The following is a 20,297-nucleotide window of genomic DNA, read 5'->3' on the forward strand; positions in this document are numbered from 1 at the left end:
GCACAGTACTGATTACATGATGATTGACGGGTTAAGCATTTTACTATCACTACCCTCAAATTGCTTCCCTAAGTATCTTGGTAAAAAAAGCAAAAAGTGACAGGAGGGTACAGCTTGTACATATGCCGCAGCATCCAAAGGGATTTTGCAAGGAAATCCTGTACATGATTTCTTCTTCATGCTACAACAAAGTTTTAAAACTGGAATCAGGAAAGAATAAAAGAAAAATACACCACCAATTCTAGTTCACTCGCTACCAGCATCTGCACGCAAAAGCAAAACTTGATGCTAAGAAACAATGTCTTTGTCCAACACACTCAAAAAGGAGTAAGTAGTCATCAGCACCAACCTAAACGTAGCCATATGGCCACAAATATGCTTAAACTGCAAGGCTTCTCAGAAACCCATACAGCCTTTCTTTGTGGAGACATGGCTGCCCTCAAGTGGACATTAATGAGTAATCACTCTCCTAATCGAAATATTGTGTTTTATGACTGACCCGTGCTTGCTTCGTCGGCCTGACTAATGGAAGCCATGTCGATGTTGAGCGTGCAATTTTCCGACCACACCTCGAAATAAATGGGTTCTAGCTGGTGGCTGTACCACTTTGCCTTGTCCCCTATCACTGCTGGGTCAAACACACCTGCAGATAAGAGTAAGAAAAAGAAAGAATAGACCGTTATTACATGCCTTTAATCCCTAAAAGTGAAAATGCATTGCAGAAACCTTAGGTGTCATGATAAATGCTTTTTTTTCTTGTTGAATGCATAGTAAGCACACTTAGAACAAAATAAACGCATTAAACATCCACACTTATTTGCAATTATTAATTAAGAGTCTCGTGTTAATCCTCCCGTTTCTTTACTTTAGTGCAGCGGTTCTCGCTTTTTAGGCCCGGGCAACAAAACAGCTTTAAAAGGTGCTGGGGAACCCTGCGTGTCTTGATATCCACCCACACCTGCCATATACCTATGCCTGTAAAAAAGGACCATGCAGACACATGGCACCTCAAGAAATGCCCAAATACAACCAATAATTCAATAATGGCCTGCTCCACAGCAAAAGTCTGCAATGTACAATAACAGTGTGACTAGTCCCAAAATAAAGTGCATAAGGAAATAAGGTGGGAGGGGTAGAGACATGCATAGATTTGGATGCTCGGGGAACCCCAAAAAGCACTCCAAGGAACCCCAGGGTCCTGCAGAACCCAGCTTGAGTTTGAGAACCCTTGCTCTAGTGCTTATTTCCAATACTTACTATCACAACCCTATGTACTCATACACAACAGTGCACTAGTACACTACGCAAGCAGGTCAGCGTGGCTTTGTAGTAGGAATGGTAGGCAGCCCGACTCAGCCCTCTCTTTGTAGTAGGAGGTGGTATAGAGAGGGATCTACATTCATTTTTGTAATACTTCAGAGACGCTTACATGAGGCTCATATAATTCACAGAAGAGCATATTATCACCAGCATACAACATACGCTTGTCAGTGGTATGTCAAAGATAATACTTTTAATAGTATATAAAGTTGACCTTTTTTTTACTTTTTGCACAAATTTTTATGCTTCCCACAAAGATATCTTCAAGCCAGTTCACTATATATGCTTAGGTACACGAGAATGAGATAGCATATAACGTCATCATTAGCAAAGCAAGGACTACATCTGGTAATGTGTGTGAAACTTATGTGTTATGTTGGGTTTAATGGTGCATAAGCAGCTAAGGCTATCGTACACCAAGCTCAAAGAAAGCTGTTTTCTGCAGACTTTTAAAAATAATGTGAAACTTATGCTCTCAACCTAGTAAAAAGAAAACAAGATGTTACAAGCAACCTAACAGGCAGTATTTATGGTCACTGTTGACCTAGGTGGCAAACTTGTTGATATTCATCGCCTTTCAACAAAAATACAGAGACAAGTTCGCAACCTTAAATATAAAGTCAATCTGCTAAGTGGCAACAGTTGATATAAAAGGCTGCCATCAAGCACCAAAAACGGATTAAGACAATGTGTGCCTTTTCCACTCTTTCTTTCTTGTTACATATTTAGCTCACCGTGAAAAAAAAGAAAAAAGGCAATGTGCCTACCTGTATGTACACGAAGGAAAGCCACATTGGTTGGGCAGAGAGACCACTCAGCATAAAATTCAACAGCCTGAAACAAAATAAGACTGCTTAAGCTGGGAAACATTTGTTAAAGAAAATTAGATAAAAACATGATAATTATGGATTTTTATGGCGCAAGGGCATCTATGGCCAAAGAGCGCCATGGCACAAGGTGTTTTCGACCACTCAAGGTAGGGTCACAGACCCATTTTCCAAGCATTTCACCCCAGATAAGCCGAGCATCAGGTCAGGGGAAAGCTTGGGGAAAGCTCGGTGGCACGGGGGATCGAACCCCGCACCTCTCCGCATGCGAGGTGGATGCTCAACCACTTGGCAGATAAAAACATCAAGCTGAAAACTCCCGCACAAGCAGTTTCTTTTGACACTTTACAGCTTTCTTTGTAGAAGAATGAGCGCTGAAGGCAATATCTAAACAGTTGGCTGATTTATGTTACTTAATTAAGGAGACAACATGGAAAAAAATTAACAGCCACTAACTGTGCTTAATGTGTAACAAAATTCTCTTGGTTCCGATTTTCTGCAGCAATCCACTTTGCTAACCGTTGGTGCCTATCTGCTTCAAAGCCTTCTCCTAACAGTAATAAATATCCATAAAAAACAACTTTCATTAATCTGTTTGTGGTGCACCACAGAACAAAGCAGAGTGTGAACATGACTGTGTGAACAACCATGACCCACAAAGAAAACAACAAAAAGACAGAAAGAACATTCCAACAGTGCAAGTTTACACAGCCAGGGTTACATGAACTCTGCGATTTGTGACAGAAAAACATGAAGAGGCTATGGTGGCATGATGACCAACTACATAAAATCTTTTCATTACTTTATGACTACAAATACTAGACATTCACAGGCAGACCTCAGTTGTTGGACTGGTTATTATTCGATATAAGCTGAACATTTAAAAATTTGCAAACCTTTAAAACGAGTCTTTTCAACCAAGTTCCACATAAGAGTAACTGCATTTTAGAACCACCTCAAAAATCCGAACAGGCTTGATAATTTCGTTCAGTTCATCCAAAAAGACAAGAGGAAGAAAATGGCTCTAAAAGCCCGTGTGCCTCTTAAAGATATGTGCATACAGATGCATACAAGAAAAAACAGACACGCCAGGAGAAAATCGGGACTCACCTGTGTCCTAACAAACTTGCGCAAAAAAGAAGACTGTTTTGTACGTGAGTGCAAAAAGCTGTTCACTTGGAAGGCAACAACGGGACGAGGGTAGAGGCGCAGTGTCCGCGTGTGTTCCATGAAGTGTGCAAGCACTCCAACAGAGTTGAAGAAGCGCACCTGCACACAGCAAGGAGGGAAGCAGGACAGCTCCAAAAACTGGCACAAGTACGCTGCCTAGGCTGTTGACAGTACACAGTTCAACATGCAGACACCAAATCAACTACCGTATTTACGCGCATAATTTGCGCCCTTGCGTAAGTTGCGCACCCTTAACTTATCACCCGGATTTCTAAAAAAATTTTTTTACTCGCACATTTAACGCACTGTGCTGCGCTAGACCACTATCAGTCACGCGGGCTCTACACAGTAGCATTTGGCTATTCCGTGTGTTTGTTCAGAAGGCTTTTTGAATCTTTTGTGCACTGGGCGTTCATGGTGGCGTTGGGGGCCGCAGTTACAATCGCGGCGACACCAGCGACATCGCCACTCGGAACGGCCGGCAATGCTTCCGGGGAGGATCAGCAGCTGATAGAAGAGCCGACACCGCTATTTGTTAGGCTGATGCATGGGCTGATGCATGTGACTCGACTGCCGGCTACGCTTTTCTTGGTGGCACTGACAGCTTGTGTTTGGTCATACGGTCGTGTCTTCTGATGGGATATCACAACTATACGGCAAGTTTCAAACTGCTTGTCAGCGCCTTATCACGGTGCGGAGTGGCTAAGCCAGCAAGAATAACCGCGCGTGTGCACAAGTTTGCCCATAGACGACAATCGTTGTGTCGGCAAACTTGTGCACACGTGGCTGGCTTCGCCGCTCCGTGCCATGATAAGGCGCTGACAAGCAGCTTGATCGACGCTCGCGCCGTACTGTTAAAGAATTGGCTGGGTGTACATTTTGTGTGTGGTGTGATAAATGATTTATTGATTTGCGGTTGCTTTCCCGGACGAAGTTACGAAAGCAAACTTACGGAATCCGGAACAACCGAACAATTGGCTGGGCCGCAAGCGATGATGCTGTTTTAGCGTCTTATTGAGCTTCGTGCATGCACCTTCATGCCATCCCGCAAAGAAAGGGGGGGGGAGGGGGCGGGGGAGGTGCGCGCGGCCTATCATTTAGAGTGAATTTTTTTTGGGGGGGGGGTGGCCAGCGTGGGGTACGGGTCCGAGTGCTGACGTATATGCAGCAACATACACTATACCTATATTGCGCGTTATGACCTTTGTGGAGTTTTTTAAAGTCGCGCTCGCGAAATCCCCGTGTAATTTGCGCACCCCCTTCTTGGAGCCCTAATTTCTGAATAAAAAGTGCGCATATTATGTGCGTAAATACGGTACATCAGCAAGCTTGCTAAAAATATTTAGTTTATGACATTGAGAAAGCAATATGGCCAGGTACTATGCACGTATAGCACATAGAGCACAAGACCATACTATGCGGCTTTTTCAGGGCGCTTGGGAATACATTTGTAATGTCCATGTTTTTTCTGTTGCCTGCAGCAAGTATTTACACTAAGACATCACAACTAAGACAATCTAGTGATGTATTACTTCAATGCTATTGCACTTCTATCCACATATGATCTACCTCTGGCATCCAGATGCTGCCTCAAGGAGAGTTTTATCCTTTCCGCTCGCAAAAACTAAAAGAAGTGAAGAGATCAGAGAAGAGTAAAATCATGCACTGACAATAACTTAAAACATTGCTGGTAGAGGCAAGCAAATATATTAAATTTCTTGGTTGCGAATTGAATAGAATATTTTTGAATAATTTTTAGGGGTGTGCGAATACTGAAATTTTCGAATACGAATCATATACCAATATGAAGGAAAAAATGGCTTCGGATATTAAATCGACTATTGAATATCTGTTCAGTACAAAAAAATTTCAGAAAATGATAAACATGCAAACGTTGTTGCCCTTATTTTTTCAAAACAGTGTATGATCTTTGCAAGTGAAATAAACATAGCTAGACTGATTCAGCACCATATAAAAAACATGATGTGCACAGATAAGTACACTACTTGGTTAGACAGCACAATGGTATCCAACTTGCAATGTGGCAACAAGACTGGCAACAAAAAACAACATGACGTCTAGTAAGACCTCATTGATTCAGTACTCAAGGGACTGGAAGAAACGCTCCGGTTACCTGAAGGTTGATTATAAAAATGCCCCGCGGCCCCCTAAAAAAAAAACTGCCAGAAATGCGTAAATGCGGTAAAGTCTTAAGAGGCGGCTCCATCGCGCTAACACCTATAAGTGTGTGATGAGCACCCAGTTTCGGCATGCTGGAAGAACAACACGAACGTAAGCAAACGGGAAACACACTTTGGCGTCGGAACGGCAGGACTGCTTCTAAAAAGAAAAAAAGATATCACCAGCAACGTGCCAGTCGCTGTCCGAAAGCGGCACAGAGCTGGGGTTGGACTACCAGCGAATGCGCGGACCGACAGCTTCTGTCGCAACAGGCGAGAGGCGAAGCTCGAAGCCAAAACCACACAGCCAGGCTATTTTTTGGCCTAACAACAGGAGCCTTCCGATTGTTGTCATGCCGGCCGTTACACCCACCTAAGAGGTGCGAGGGTTACAATTCATAATGCAATAGGCGGGATTTTTACATGACACCTCGACTTGCCCCCTCGCGAGCCACATATTAAGTTCCGCAAGTGGGCTTTCCCGCATATCATAATTGACTAAAATGAGTCCGCGGACCTCATGCTAAGTGAGTTACGAAGGAGACAGGACAAATGCCATGGGTGTAGTCGTGACATATGTAACATATCATGGAAGGGTTAAAAAAAAAAAAGCATGCTTTCACTATGAGATTGTTAGAAGCAGGCCGTTGGCCCTCATGTTCACAGCAGGTATGATATGGGGGAGAGCCCACTTGCGGAATTTCGCCCTAGGTCAAGCCTAGTAGTGTCCGAATGCAATTGGTCCATGAGATAAAAGACAGAAATGAAAGCGAATAGGGCCTTTGTACTGTTTTCCTGGAACTTTAAAATCCATCATCGGATAATTTGCCCGGATGCTGTGATTTTGCCGTGGTCGAATCTATGAAAGTCAGCACGGTACACGATTGCTAGCGAGTACTAGAGAATTTTTGAGTATTCGAAAATCCTCTAATATCAATTTCTCGAATACGGATCAAATATCAAGCATATTCGATTAGTATTTGAAAATCAAATCAGAGTTCACTAGTTCAAAAAAATTATTTTACCTTAATACTTACTTTGAATTTACTTAGTTCTTTTTGAACATTCTGTTTTAATTAAAAAGAGGTACAAATACCATGACTTTGAAATATATATTTAAAATGCCACTAGGCAGTCCCCAGTTCGCTGCTTGCTCACCATGGCTATTCGCGTGGCCACGTCCACGGAGTCGACGTCGTTGCCATAAATGAAAGGGTTGAATCCGGAGAGAGGAGCCGGTGCGTCTGGTTTCTCTACAGGGGCGCCCCCTAGCGACTGCCTGGGTGCTGGCACTGGGACCCTGTCCAGGTTCTTGATGGGCTGAGGGTTGATGCTCATGGAGGCCAGTGCCTGCGGTTGTGCAATGCAGGTCCATTTAGCACCAAGATTTCTTTGCCGACAAGAGCATGCGCATGTGTTACGCCTCATTTCACACTTGTGAGGCACTCTATTCCCTGCAGGAGCAATAAAGGCACGTTCAAAGATGACAGCACTTACCAAGGTCCATGCAACCGCAGCTGTGTGTCCGCAAATCGTCTGACTCGCAGGCGTACAGACTGTGCCAACATATACAGCACAGTGGGTTTGTTTCTGGACTCGGCAGTGTGACTTGCCTAGCATTGTCAGCAATCTAAATATTTGGAAGGTGACTCTTGTTCTCATCTCTACAGAGCTTAGAACTTCAAGGGGTTCTGGCAACCCCACTGAAATTAGTGTATTTACATGTTTGTAAGTCGACCTATTTTTCAAAAATTGAAAATCCAAAGTGGGGGGGTCGACTTACAATCGAAACGAAAACATGGCACTATAAGTAAAGGAGAGACAAACAAGATATCGGGCATGCTACAGCGTGGTTGCATTTTTGCTGCGCGGCGCCATCGCATCGCTCTTGGTTCTGGCATTGAGCAGCTGCTATGTCAACTCGCAAAACTGGCATCCCTTCCCCGCGCGGGCGGTGGCTGATGGCGGCTATCGATAAGCAGCAAACTGGCACCCCACACTCCCCACACGTGGCTGCTGACTGCAGTTGCTGATAAGCAGCAGCGGCCCGATAACGCAATCGCGTTCTACGGGAGGCTCAAGCGTCCAACAAGTTTTCTTTTTTACTTTCAAATGTGCGCTTGGCGCTCAAGGGAGCGTTGATAGTTGATGGAAGGGCTGCTGTTCCAATCGAGGCAGCACCCCCACTCGGAATGACAGCGGTGCTGGGGAGTGTCGGTAGCTGACGGAAGAGCCGACGCCATTCACACACAGTTTCTTTTTGGCTTAGACACATTTGACTACTGCTGGCCGCGTTTCACAAGTTTTTAATGTTGTGCTTCGTCAGTCGTCATTTGTGCTCCAAGTCTGGCAAGCTACCGGCGCTCGTTCATGGCTACACTCAAGATGGCTGCTATTCTTTACGCCGAAGAAACAAACACACAGCTGCGTGCTGGGCCGCAAGTTCGACGTTCGCATCGATATTCCCAACGGGTGATACAGGTGTGGCAGCTGCAGCAAGGAGAATTTTCAGTTGCTCTACGCAATGTCATGATGCGGCTGTTTGCGAAGTGCAGGATTTAGCTGGACAATGACGTTAGAACGATGTACTGTGCGACCGCAGCAGCGATCACGACGGCAGCGCTAGGGAGGACGATGGCGCAAGTGTGGACGAGTAGTCCAGTGACTAACACATTTTCGTTTTGGAATGTGCTCACGGGCACGCCCACGAGCGGCAGCCGATAGCGGCTGGCGATAAACGGCGGCCACTGGATAATGCTATCACGTTCAACTATTCAAGGCCTAGCCCAAACAACCTCGAAGTTCTTTTTTTTTTTACCGGAAATGTGATTTGGGGGTGGGGGGGCTGATCGACTTCCAACATGTAAATACGGTAGTTTCAATAGGTGCACAGAGCGGAATCTCATTAATTTGGACTCAGAACTTTAGTGTATCTGAACTAAGGCTTCGGTTCCATCAACATACCATGGACTAAAAGGACCTGCATTAATAGAGCTCCGTATAATTTAAAGAAATTTTCATTCCGCTTAAAGTTTGAATTATCAAGAGTTGATGTAACTGCAGCAAGAATGAAGGCAAGAAACTACCCAATGTACAGCCTAATCCTGAATGCACACGAATAACAAAGTGGCCACCATCTGCAGTGGCCTCCATCTACAATGACCTTCTTCTGCAATGGCCCCCTAGCGAAGGCCTATTTTGAGTAGTCGTATACTGTGCGCCGTCTTCAACATGAAGTGGTCAGTTCTCTACAGCCTACACAGTTACTGAAAGCTCCATGGTATGAAACATTTACTTTCGTTGACCCTTCAGCGGATGTTTCCATTCAGTCCACAAGATTCATCCCACACACGGACCCTGGATGACTGCATCCCAGCCCACAGCGTGGACTAAAACATCTGCCCTTTAGCATTCACAGCATCTTCTGCATGCTAAATCTGTGCTTTTGATGAAAGAGCCATATCCCCACTCTCACATAGCAGCACAGTGATTTTACCATATTAACACGTACCTAGGTACCCATGAATTCAACCACCAGCTCTCATGATCAGCTTAGCCATACATGCAACGGAAAGAGAGGAAAGGCTGAATTTGCCTTCATCACCATGCAAAGGAAAGGTGTATTCATTTCCATGCAGACCCTCGCTTCACTTTCCCAGTGACAACACAGTCAGCACAGATGTGTACCTGCTTAAGATGGTAAGAAAGGTGGCTGCCCTCGGGGTCGGGCAGTGGAGGCAAATCCTCCACACCAGGAGGCTTGAGCACGCTGTTGGAGTCCAAATCAACCAGCCAGACGTCATCCGGCAGGCAAAAGGACCGCTTTAGCTTGAAGAATGTGGCTGGTACGCCTATGATGAATGGTGTCGGAGCCAACAGGAGCTGTGAGAGCAGCAAGAAAAAAAAAGATTTCAATGGGTTCCTGACTAAATGTAGTCAGCATTACACACACTGCTATAAGCGTGTACAAAGGGAAGAACTGAGATGAGGACATGGATGACATTACAGAGTTGAAGCGTGCTAAATGCCCTATGCTGGCGTGACTACTCTAGGATGCTTCAAATAAACTTGTGAGATGGAACGGCTGCGACGAAAACAGTCTTTTTGTGCCATGCAACACCAATTAAACCTCTGCGTTTCACACGACGGCTTTTTGCCATTTGAGATAAAACAGTATGTGGCCAAAAAAGTGCCCCTAAAATCTTGCATTAAAGTCTTCTTTACGCAACAGGAGGTTACACATACTGCACCTTGAACAACAAACTGTCAAAAAAAACGGCACTGGTGTGAGACCTCAAAACAGTTCAACGCCCTCACCATGACATAAAATATATTCTCATGCTAATGCTAGAGATATATAGCAAGAGCCTAAGCAGGCCGTTTAGGCATAAGGTGAATGATTTTCTGCTGCCTTTCCATGTTGTTTCATGCATACAAAATAAAATAACCTTCAAAGGCAGACAAAGAATAGCACAAAAAATAATGTTTACAATCAATGCTTCAGCAGGGATAAAACCTGAAGTGAGACAAATTACTACAGCCCTTGCAGCACACATTACATACAACTGAAAATGTACAACAAGAAAATGCTACGAATAGGAACTTGCCTATTTGTATAGACATCACAACATTCTCACCTGTTCTGCAGAGGCCATACAGGTAGGCAAAAGTGGGATCACAGGAAACATGTACTCCAAGGGGTATATCATTGTGACAAAGGCCATGACGCTCATGGAAAGCGCGTTGTAATCACGGGACTGGAGAACAAGCTGCAAGAAAGATGAAGCCCACTGAAGCAGCTTGTAAAAACAGAGCAAGCACAACTGAAAAGAAAGAGCATGGCTAGTTGTTTTTACTGCATAAACAGTACGAGTGCCATTAGACAAAAATGCCGGCATGCGTCTGCATGGCCGTTGAGAGAAGCGTCCAGTGCCCACAGCAAGCCAAGCATGAGAACTGCCCGCCCCCCCCAAACAAGAGGCAAGGGGGAAATCTGAATAGATCCAGGCAAAGAGGCGGGTGCAGAGACACTCCCAAGCAAACAGTGAGTGCAGAGAGAGGAAATGCGGTGCCGAAAGTGAGCGCACATCATTGGCTGATCTAACATGGCACACAAATAAGACGAAATGTGTATAATCTAACAAATGTGAAAGCATAAGATTGTTGCCAAGCCATAAATTTTGAAAACGTGATTACCCTAGCTGCTGTGGCTCAACAAAATTTGGCTACATCGTGCCAAAACTACATGCGCTTTCGAAAAGCGTGCAGGTAAAGCAACCTCTCAAGTGCACATAACTAGTCAAAATAGCCAAATTTTGTCAAGCCACAGCGCTGAGGGTAATTTCGAAAATTCTAAGACTGATAAGGCTATTAGTAACGGCTGGCTACAAATCTCTAATTGCAATCAGGTACCTATTAGTAATATTTAAAAGTTAACTACTAGAATTTAGATAATCACTTTAACATGATTCGCCTGTCTTTTGACGACCGCTAACACTGGTATTACTATGCCGCAAAAAGCTTCTCTTTACCTCAAAAACACTATTTTTAAAAGCTAGCGATCACCTTCCCTGAAACACCAGGTATATAGTTATACTGAGTTGTATGGTGCAAAAGCAACTAAGGCTATAAGTGCTTGGTATGTGAAGCCTTCTTGCAACCTTAAACAGAGAGAGAGCGGCACGAAAGGCAAGAGCTGGAGGGGCAGCTAAAAGAAAAGGTCGAATACCTTGTGCTCCAGGATGATGCAGGTGAGCACTTTTATGCAAGTGTCCACCCCAAGGAGCTCGAGAGGAAGATGCAGTGGGAAATCAACCAGGGAGAAGCGGGTGTGGTCGGGAAGTGCAAAGATCAGAGGCTGCTCCACGCGTCTGGGTAAAATGGCAACCTACAACAGGACAGAGACATGGTCCATTACCCAAAGAACACTTCTGCCCAGAGTGCTTCATTACCTGCATTCTAAAGTCAAACCAAAAATTTGTTTCAATGATATGATTTAAAAGACACCTTTTTAATACATTTGATTTTGACGGGACTAAAGCGTCAGTTCGAATAAACCAGTTGTTAAAATTAATTAAACGCTTTAATGACAGAGTGGAATGCCCAGAAATTTGAAACAGACTTGAAACCCTTTCACGCCGCTTTTTTTCTCTATACTGACCACACAAAGAAGTGCACATTCCCCAAAGGAGCAACTCAAGAAAACTTTCCTAAAAAACAAAGAAAAAAGGGTGCATGGAGAGTGATGACTTGTGTAACAGTTTGAATTATAGTCAAACAAGCCAAATCCGTGTCGAAGGTTGCTACTTGAGTCATGGCACATTCAGCAGACACTGGGGAATGTTAATTACTCCCTCAGAACGCTTCCCTCTTCCTGCACCCACAGTTTAAGTTCAGTGACCTGGTGGTTTACAATACGTGGGCTTAAAAGGCCAAGCTGTAACTCGCCTGCAGTCACAACTTGATAAAGAAACCAAATAAATTTCAAAATGGTGTTCTTCCTTACAAGACCTTGGTTGGCCTTCATTTCTCACTGCAATGAACTTCCTGCTGTTTCGAGAACATAACAAAAATAGCACATAAATAGAATGTGGTGCAATAAACTGGCAGCTTTAGAGAGCCTCAAACTCAACAAACACAAAAAAAAAACTTCAGTGTTAAAAGAACACAGTAAACAGAATGAGAGTCTTCCTGCTCATTAGGTTTACTTGTCCAACTGCTGCTTCTTTCATGCTCTTGGGTAAGAACGTTCACATAGTCACCCTACCAAAGTTATATTGGCAGATGGAAAAATTGACAGAAAAGAAAGCGGAAAACTATGGTTGATATCCGACTTGTGAAAGGCAGCAGTTATCAAAAGCACACGACTGGGTATGTCCATCGCTGTGGAGAGCAACATGTGCTATTTTTATGAGTGGTTTAACTGTGCACTTTTCGTTCCTAACAGTATAATGAAGGTGAATAAGCCAGCCATCTCTCACTCTCTTTCTGCTACTTGCTGCTAATAACTTTCAGCATGCCACTGCAATGTCATGTGGTATTTTTTGAGATCATGTTACTATTATCTTTGCTGCTAAATTTCACTACAAGTAGCAGGCACGCAAACACCAGCTCGCATACTACAAGATACACAAGCCAGTCCAATCACTGAGCATTTTACACTTCACGCATTGATGTTTTTGGTTCTTTCCAATTTGTAGTGTCCAAACTAGAAATATGATACCTCTGAGTCAGACATCAGTAAAAATGGCCTAGTGCAACTATGCTTCAATTGTGCATAATGCTGTTGTGATTACAACTAAGCCGCCAGAAGGAAGGTCTTAAGTTATTAAAATTGTTCCTTGTTGTAAAGAAAATTTCTATGCACAAAATTTCCTGTAGAAAAAGGCACCCTTAAAGTGCTCTAATCCAAGACATTCAGAGAACACACCACTTGCATTTGATAATCAAAGACAGGTCACAATAGCAACCGCATACATAGTGAAGTAGCAATCTGAAGAGTGCCCAACAACAAATTATAGAAAATTATGAAAGTATGAAGTACAAAAAACAAAAGAAGGTCCCATATGTTCTAACATAAAGTTAAGGACTAATGGCAATTCACACACTTCCAAAATTAAAGGCTGTGACTACACACACATTATGATGATTAATTCATCACTGATTTCTTAGAGATGTGTTGTAGTCATGGGCATCCTTGAGCTGGTAAGTTTTACTTTTCTTATAACTTCTAAACATCTTCTAGCAAAACTCTCAAGGAGCAAAAGGAATCAAGTGCTCCTGCGAATGCAGCTTCCCTTTATTACAATAACATGTGCAGCTATTGGAAGACAAACCTCAACGCGTGTCTTGCCAGGCACAGGAACAGGTGCACTCAGCAGCTTCAACATCCAAGTTTCAATTTCTCTCACTTCATGGAGGACAGCACTCGAGTACCCTTCAGAGATGCGGCCTAAGAAAACATTCCACACGTTGTCTCTGCAAAAGAAGAAAAAAGGAAAAACAATGGCATGCCACACGTATTTGTTCCTTCCAGGGGCATGATGTGATTAGAACCACCCACATACCACTTTAATCAGCATCAATGAGAGTCCCTGCCTCCCCACAGCTGTTACTAACTCTTACGTTTGAATCCTTCTCACAACTTTTCACTCACAGCCACTCTGCTTGAATTATCCCTGCTTCAACGTTTCTTTGCAGAACTAGCTGCATGACTTCCTTGCCACAAAAGGGTGTCAGTATCGTGGTACATCACTAAAAGCCCTGCATTCAGTTTCTAATTAATCAACAGGAAAGTTACACAGGCAAATTGGGGAGTAGGCACTCTCGAGAATGTGTCATGTGATCATGCGGTTTGAGTGGGCCAGACTCGACCTAATTACCCTACTTGGTATTTTTGCTTCGTTTAAACTGATGCACGCTTCTTCATATGCTTTGCCTCATGCATCTCGTGTATTTCCCTACTTGTTTTTTCCCTCTAACATATTACAACCGTACTTTTGTATTACACGCTTTGCAAAGTTCATTCTTAGTTCCTTTCTATGATGCTAGCAAATCTGAAGGCAAAATAAAGAAACAGCTGAAAAGCCTGAAAAACACATCTATACTTTAATTATATTTTAGTTGTAAGACCTGCCTTCATCTTGATGTTATGTATATGAAATTAGCACTTAACAAATGCATCAAGTAACATACTCTTTATGAAACTGCACCATACGTATGACGAGGCAAAAGCAATTACACAACACTCTCAGCCTGCCTCTTTTGTCAGTGTGCTTCAAAGGTTGTGTGGAATAGCAGAGACCAGGAGCTGATGATGCAACGTCTGACTCTCCACTTATCCCTGTTTAGCGGTGAGAAAGAGCCTGCACCAGATATGGCTTCATGGTATGAATTAACTTGAAAGAAAGAGACCCACTATGCTGCCCACAGAGTATCCTACACCAAAACTCATACATGCTGGTATACTAGGTATGAACAAGTATGAGGTCATACCTGCTGGGCAGTCTGTTGGCCATCCTCGAGCCAAGCAGCAGGCGCTCGTGCGACGAGTCGACCAGCTTGCGCAGCGCAAAAAGGCACTCGCGGAACGTCGAGAAGAACGGGTGGTGGCTGATGATGCACAGCGACACGAGCGAGTGGCTCGACAGGCGCTTGCGTCGCCGGGCCCGTGGTGCTGGGATGGGCCGGCCACCTGGGTATTCGGGCACGCCGCCACTGCCTCCGTCTCCACTCTCGACAGACGATGACCGCTGCGCACGCAGTGGTGCCCGGTCGATGGGCCGGAAGAAGTTGACGCAGATGCCGTACCGCACGCGACTCGTGTCTTTTTCCGTCAGTGAGAAGACAAACGGGGTCGACTCGCGGAGGCTCGTGCGCCGGGGCCCAACCAGGAGGCATCCCTCGGGTTGGCAGAAGAACACCACGTCTGTCGGAAGCGGGAAGTCTGCGTGGTCCTCAACAGGGTACCGTCGCAGTAGCTCTGGTGGCTGGACGGGCAGGTTCCGGTTGGGCTGGCGTGCCCCAGACACAACAATGTAGTCTAGCAGGCGTGGGCAGAAGTACTTGCGCACGGCGTCGGCCATCAGCGACGCCTCTCTGTGTGCGGGATTCCCCCCTTTCCTTCTTTTGCTACAGTTCGCGCCCCTCTTCCAGCCTACACTTCACAGCACAAACATCCCACGGGCTGTGCGGAGGGGAAGAGTTCACTTTGCCAACGCTGGTTTTCTTGATTCCCTAGCTGTGTCGTGCTTAGAACGCCCTCTTCTCTTGCCAAAGTGCAGAGCCCCCGCCAAGAACAAGTTGGTGTTGACGTCAGCTAATACGAGTTGCTTTGACTATCACACTTTTGTTGATGTTGCAGTCCTTTTTCAAATTAACGTCTTTAACACACAATTACTTAAAAAATGTTCCAAGTTAAAAAGAAACACCTTCAAAGCACTGAACCCTAAGTAAGCACTTTGGCAGAACAAGATATGTACACAAAATGTTCCGAAAAGCAAGGTCTCCAAAGGCAGCTTTCTTTGAGGAGGAACTAAAAGCCTGAAGAGCAAACTGAGCTGATAACAGGCAATAATTAACAATAAAAACGAAGGGAAGAGGAAACTAAATGAAAACTAAGGAGGGGCAAAAAAAGGGAGTTCATTTGTAGTTATCTGTTGATGTAGATCGTGCGTGAGGGCTGCTTCATGATCGTTATATTGCTGATGAACACCGTTGCTCGAAAGATGGCCCACCGCGTCTCCTCCGCAAGTGCTGTGCCCCCTGATGCCATGGTTTAATCATTCCTTCGCACTGCACAAGAAGCGAAAGAAATGAATGAAAAACATGTTACACTGTGCACTGAAAAAATACCGCTTACCACAGAAAACACAAACAGCACACAGCTGAGTAAACCTCAAGAAAAAGTTATATGCAGACAATTATAACAGACACACATAACCGCTGATTCTGGCCCCAAACTATACCAATGCAATCATTTTTCTCTTCTCTTGGAAACTAATAGTAACTATAACATGCTTACAACACTGATGTGCCATTTACTGCATTTAACATTCACCACCACAGTTAACTGAAGCTTATATTGCATTGCTTATAGCATGCAGTATGGTAGCACTGATAAAGAAACCATAAAGCCACATTAAAAGTAGCACTTATTTTTCATCAATTAATCCCAATTGACAGGTGCCACTTTCAAAACGAATAAAGGCCACTTCAGTGAACACTAACAAAATAGGACCATAGAGATAATTCATTAATCAACCACTAAGCAACCATTGTTTGCCTGACAAAGATTAATTTTGCAAAAACTTGTCAGTGTAGCGCATGAGGAGCCTGCAATAGCAGACAGAATAATGTGAGGCACCATAAGTTTGTAATAATGCAAGGCACAGATGACAGAATACAAACAAAGCAAGATTAGCAGCACTAGCCTGACACTTGTGTTGTAACACTAGAGTGGGGAACTTCAATGAAATATTACAATACGTAGTTAAAGGCAAGGCTGATGTTTGAGCATGGTAGGCAGAAGAGTACGCAAAGTAAGCCGACTGTAGCTGTGCTTGTAGATATTTTCAAAGAAGATAGGAAATTGATTTTGTAGTAAAAGAACTGGACGGCTACAAGCAAACAAAAATAATAACCAAAAAAGTGTCCAGAAGAAAGTGCAAGTAAGCTTTTGTTTTTTTCTTTTTCGAGACCACAATACAAAAAATAATGCGACAGGAATGATAGGCTACAGATAAAGCATGACCGTAAAAAATGTTTTTCAAACTCTGTAAGTGGCAAAATTAAAAAGTCTGAAAACAAAAGAAATTAAAAATAATTTAAAAGCTTAAAAGAATGAAATCATGTCCAGAGCAGCACGAAAACAGTTATAAAACACATCTGTAACTGCAAAATGGCACAGCTGTGTTCAGAGCTGAAATTGCCTTATGACACATGTCAATTAACATACCCATGGGCCACAATTCTTAGACTTTTAAATCAGCAAGCTTGCACATGTCACACCTGGAAACGCGTACAAGACTTGCAATATGACAAGCGTACACGTTTAAAAATTGGTCTCAGTGACATTAGAAGGCAAATTTAACATTGAGGTTTCAGGTCACATCAGAGCGTTTCCTTCCTATGTCATATAAAGCTGCTTTAATCGAACTTAAGGAGAAACGAACTTCAATGAAGGCGAAATTCTAGAGGCCCGTGTACTGTGTGGTATTTGAGCGCGTTAAAGAACCCCAGGTCGTCGAAATTTTTGAAGCCCTTCCCTATGGCGTCCCTCATAGCTTGAGTCGCTTTGGGACATTAAACCCCCCTAAACCATAAAGTGGACTACAGCTACTTTGAAGTGGTGCTTTATCATACTGAAGCAAGTTCAAGATCCCAGCTAGCAGAGCTACAAATTTGTTCTGAGAGGCACAATACACAGAACAAACGAATTCACACATTCTTTCTTTCCTCAATTATGGATAGTAATTAACCTCACACAAAGTTTAATCATTGATTAATGGGTTCTTAAGTGTCAAAGCAGCATGGGGCTACGAGGAATGCCATATGCCTCCGGAACAATTTCAACCATCAGGGGCACTTGAAATGCACCAAAAACGCAGTACATAGGAGTTTTTGCATTCTGCGCCCATTAAAATGTGCTCACAGTCACAGCGGAGCATTTCCTGGTTTGGTCCCCGCCACTGCTGCTTCATTTTTATGCAGGCAAAATGCAAAAACATGTGCACCAAGCTTCCGGTGAGCGGTATGCACGAACCCCAGATGGCCGAAATTCGAATATTTAAAATCTAAAAATAAAGTGAATAAAAAAAAGCGCACGCTCTTATACTTAACCAACAGCAACAAATATGAAAGCAACATCTTCACTCGATTTTAAAATGTCCTCACTTCATGCACAAGCTTAACATGGAACTGCAGCAAGCTTTAACTTATATGTATGTACGTGTGATACACTTTGGTGAAGCAGATATTTTAGCCGGCACTCTCAGATATTACTGCATGTCGCCCCTCGAGCTACCTGAAAGTGCCCTGGCGCCAGCATTTTAATGTAATGCCGCCGAAGTGGTGCATAATACTACACCCGGATCTACAGCCCATGTTATATTTTGTTTTCTTTGCAGAGTGGGGAACAGCTGCCGCATCAGTTCTCACCCGCGTTTCCAGCCGGCTGCACTGAACCACTGGTTCGCAAGAGTTCAGTGCAGGCATTTTCATGCACTTGAGTAGGCGACTACCACACAGGCGTGTAAAGGTTGCAGCGCTGCCCTAATAAGACAGCTTCATACTGCCATATCGAAACGGCTTCTGAAATACATGTCGAGCTGTCAAACACGCAACTGGTCAAGCAAATCAGAAAGACAAGTGCTTATGCTATACGCATATTGGTGCATATATATACGACAGACGCAATAGATGGCTTCTAAGAAAGAGAACGTGCCGTGGACAACGATACTCGGTCGAAGTATCGTAATCGTGAGCGCAACCTGCCGTCGATCCCCAAGAGACTGGACAGCCACACAACTGTATGCGCGTAAGATCACGAAATCACGCGTGCCACATACACAACGTGAAGCAGGACATCAAACGCACGAAACAGAGTGTGTTATGATTAGCCGTTCCTTACAGGAAACGCATGCACACGTTCATAGACGCAGTTCCTAAACTTGCGATAAGTAACCGCGCGCGCGCGTCAAGATCTAGGCGCACATGCATCGCGGGCGCTCGCGCCTACGCACGTAAGACGTTCTTGAGAACTGCCATTACTTTACCTAAGAACGCAGCAAAAAAAAAAAAAATACGTAGGCGGATCTCGCCTAGTAAGAGCGCTAGTATACGCCTCCCTTACATTTAGTTAACTACGCTGCTACCAGACGGGCACAGAGCCGCGCCCATCGCGAACCGTGCTACTGCTAACCGAAATACTTCGATGACACGAACAATCGTAAGTGAGAGTAGCTCGCAATGGCAACACGCATAACTTAGGTTTTTATTACATTCTTTACGATGCGTGTAAGTGGGAAAAAAAAATATCGAATTCATCGCAGCACTTTCCATTTCACATCATCTGACGTGCTTTCGAGCGTTTACGCGCAATCTAGTTGTGGCTACGCGAAATAACTCAAAGATGTTAGTGGATGTTAGCAGAGCAGTGCCACTAGGCCACTGCGCTCTTAAAAGGACTCCGGTGACAAACACTGCGGCAAACGACCTTCGGGGGCCCAGTGCGCGGGCCCAACCCCATCGACCGAAAAATCAATACGGCGCCGCTCCGCGCAGCGCGCGCCCGACAGCCTGTGATCTTCCGGCCCATTTCCTTTCATTCGGCACATAATTACCACACAGCCATATTGATGCCAACGCCGCCAGCCTCCTTAAAATATGCGATTTCCCGGCCGTCATAGCACGCATAAATGACACTAATCGACACGGTGGAGAGCAAGAAAATCGGCCATTCGCGAGCCATAGGCCGCATCGCGGAGTAGGTGGAAGGAGGCAGCGCTTGCGGATGTCCGATCGGGTCCTCATTTCTCAAAAGGCGACACTTACCTCCCTGTGACTGTGACATCTTCAGAAGCAAACAGGTGTAACTAAGTTGTCAAAAAACGAGACAAACCATCATTCAAACAGAAACTCAGTCCACAGAGAAGGAAAGGCACGACACACTCCGCGTCTCTGAGAAGCGCCGCACTGGCCGTACTGACTGCAGCGCCACGAAAGACGTGACGTCAGGAACTACCCAGCCACTGGGGATCGAACTAATCCGACGAGCGAAGAAAAACAGCGCTGAAAAGGGTCCCCGATATAACTGTGGTCTATTTTACATTCGGCCGGTGAACTAATTGCACCTGGAATAATGACACGCGTCACGGGTAGCTCGCCAATATAATACTGTGGGCGCACTACTTCGCTGCGCGTGCAATTATAACGGGATCAGCTCACTCTTCGCTATGAGCGACCAGCGGGCGTCTGTCGCAAGTTTGATAAAACACGGCCAATAGAGCCGGTGTGCCTAGAGCTAAATCTTTAGCAGCACAAAACGTGGTGACAAGCTTCAGGGGCATCTAAACAGCGTTATATGGTTATATCGACCCCACTAAACGAACCACTAGTCTTGTGACGTCACATTGCGCCGGCAAGTTCTTCGCTTCTACGCGCGCCCACCAGCCCGATCTCCGCCAAAAAAAAAAAAAAAAATCGATCTTGCAGCATATCTTCCATGGTTTCTGCGGATGCCATACTGGCGTTTGACAGTCCGAAAATATGATCAAAGAATGCCGTCCTTCAAGAAAAATGA

General features: G+C 44.5%; 1 protein-coding gene across 4 annotated transcripts in view; it reads right to left on the bottom strand.

The window, feature by feature from the left end:
• Rab3-GEF (Rab3 GDP-GTP exchange factor) overlaps positions 1–19,707 on the bottom strand; it is an 84,544-nt gene extending 64,837 nt beyond the window's left edge. For 3 of the 4 annotated variants that reach the window (XM_077662202.1, XM_077662201.1, XM_077662199.1), the window contains exons 1-10: positions 19,550–19,707; positions 14,492–15,790; positions 13,333–13,474; positions 11,226–11,384; positions 10,135–10,266; positions 9,185–9,379; positions 6,656–6,847; positions 3,258–3,416; positions 2,088–2,154; positions 500–643 (exon numbers count right to left, since the gene is read on the bottom strand). In XM_077662202.1, the coding sequence (XP_077518328.1) occupies positions 500–643; positions 2,088–2,154; positions 3,258–3,416; positions 6,656–6,847; positions 9,185–9,379; positions 10,135–10,266; positions 11,226–11,384; positions 13,333–13,474; positions 14,492–15,081 (1,780 nt within the window). In that variant the 5' untranslated portion in view covers positions 15,082–15,790; positions 19,550–19,707. Of the gene's footprint in view, positions 1–499; positions 644–2,087; positions 2,155–3,257; positions 3,417–6,655; positions 6,848–9,184; positions 9,380–10,134; positions 10,267–11,225; positions 11,385–13,332; positions 13,475–14,491; positions 15,791–18,154; positions 18,308–19,549 lie in introns of those variants that run through there. The other variant, XM_077662200.1, reaches the window with a different exon arrangement.
• Positions 19,708–20,297: the final 590 nt, after the last annotated feature.

This window comes from Amblyomma americanum, chromosome 4 (genome assembly GCF_052857255.1).
Source record: "Amblyomma americanum isolate KBUSLIRL-KWMA chromosome 4, ASM5285725v1, whole genome shotgun sequence".
NCBI classification, from domain to species: domain Eukaryota; kingdom Metazoa; phylum Arthropoda; class Arachnida; order Ixodida; family Ixodidae; genus Amblyomma; species Amblyomma americanum.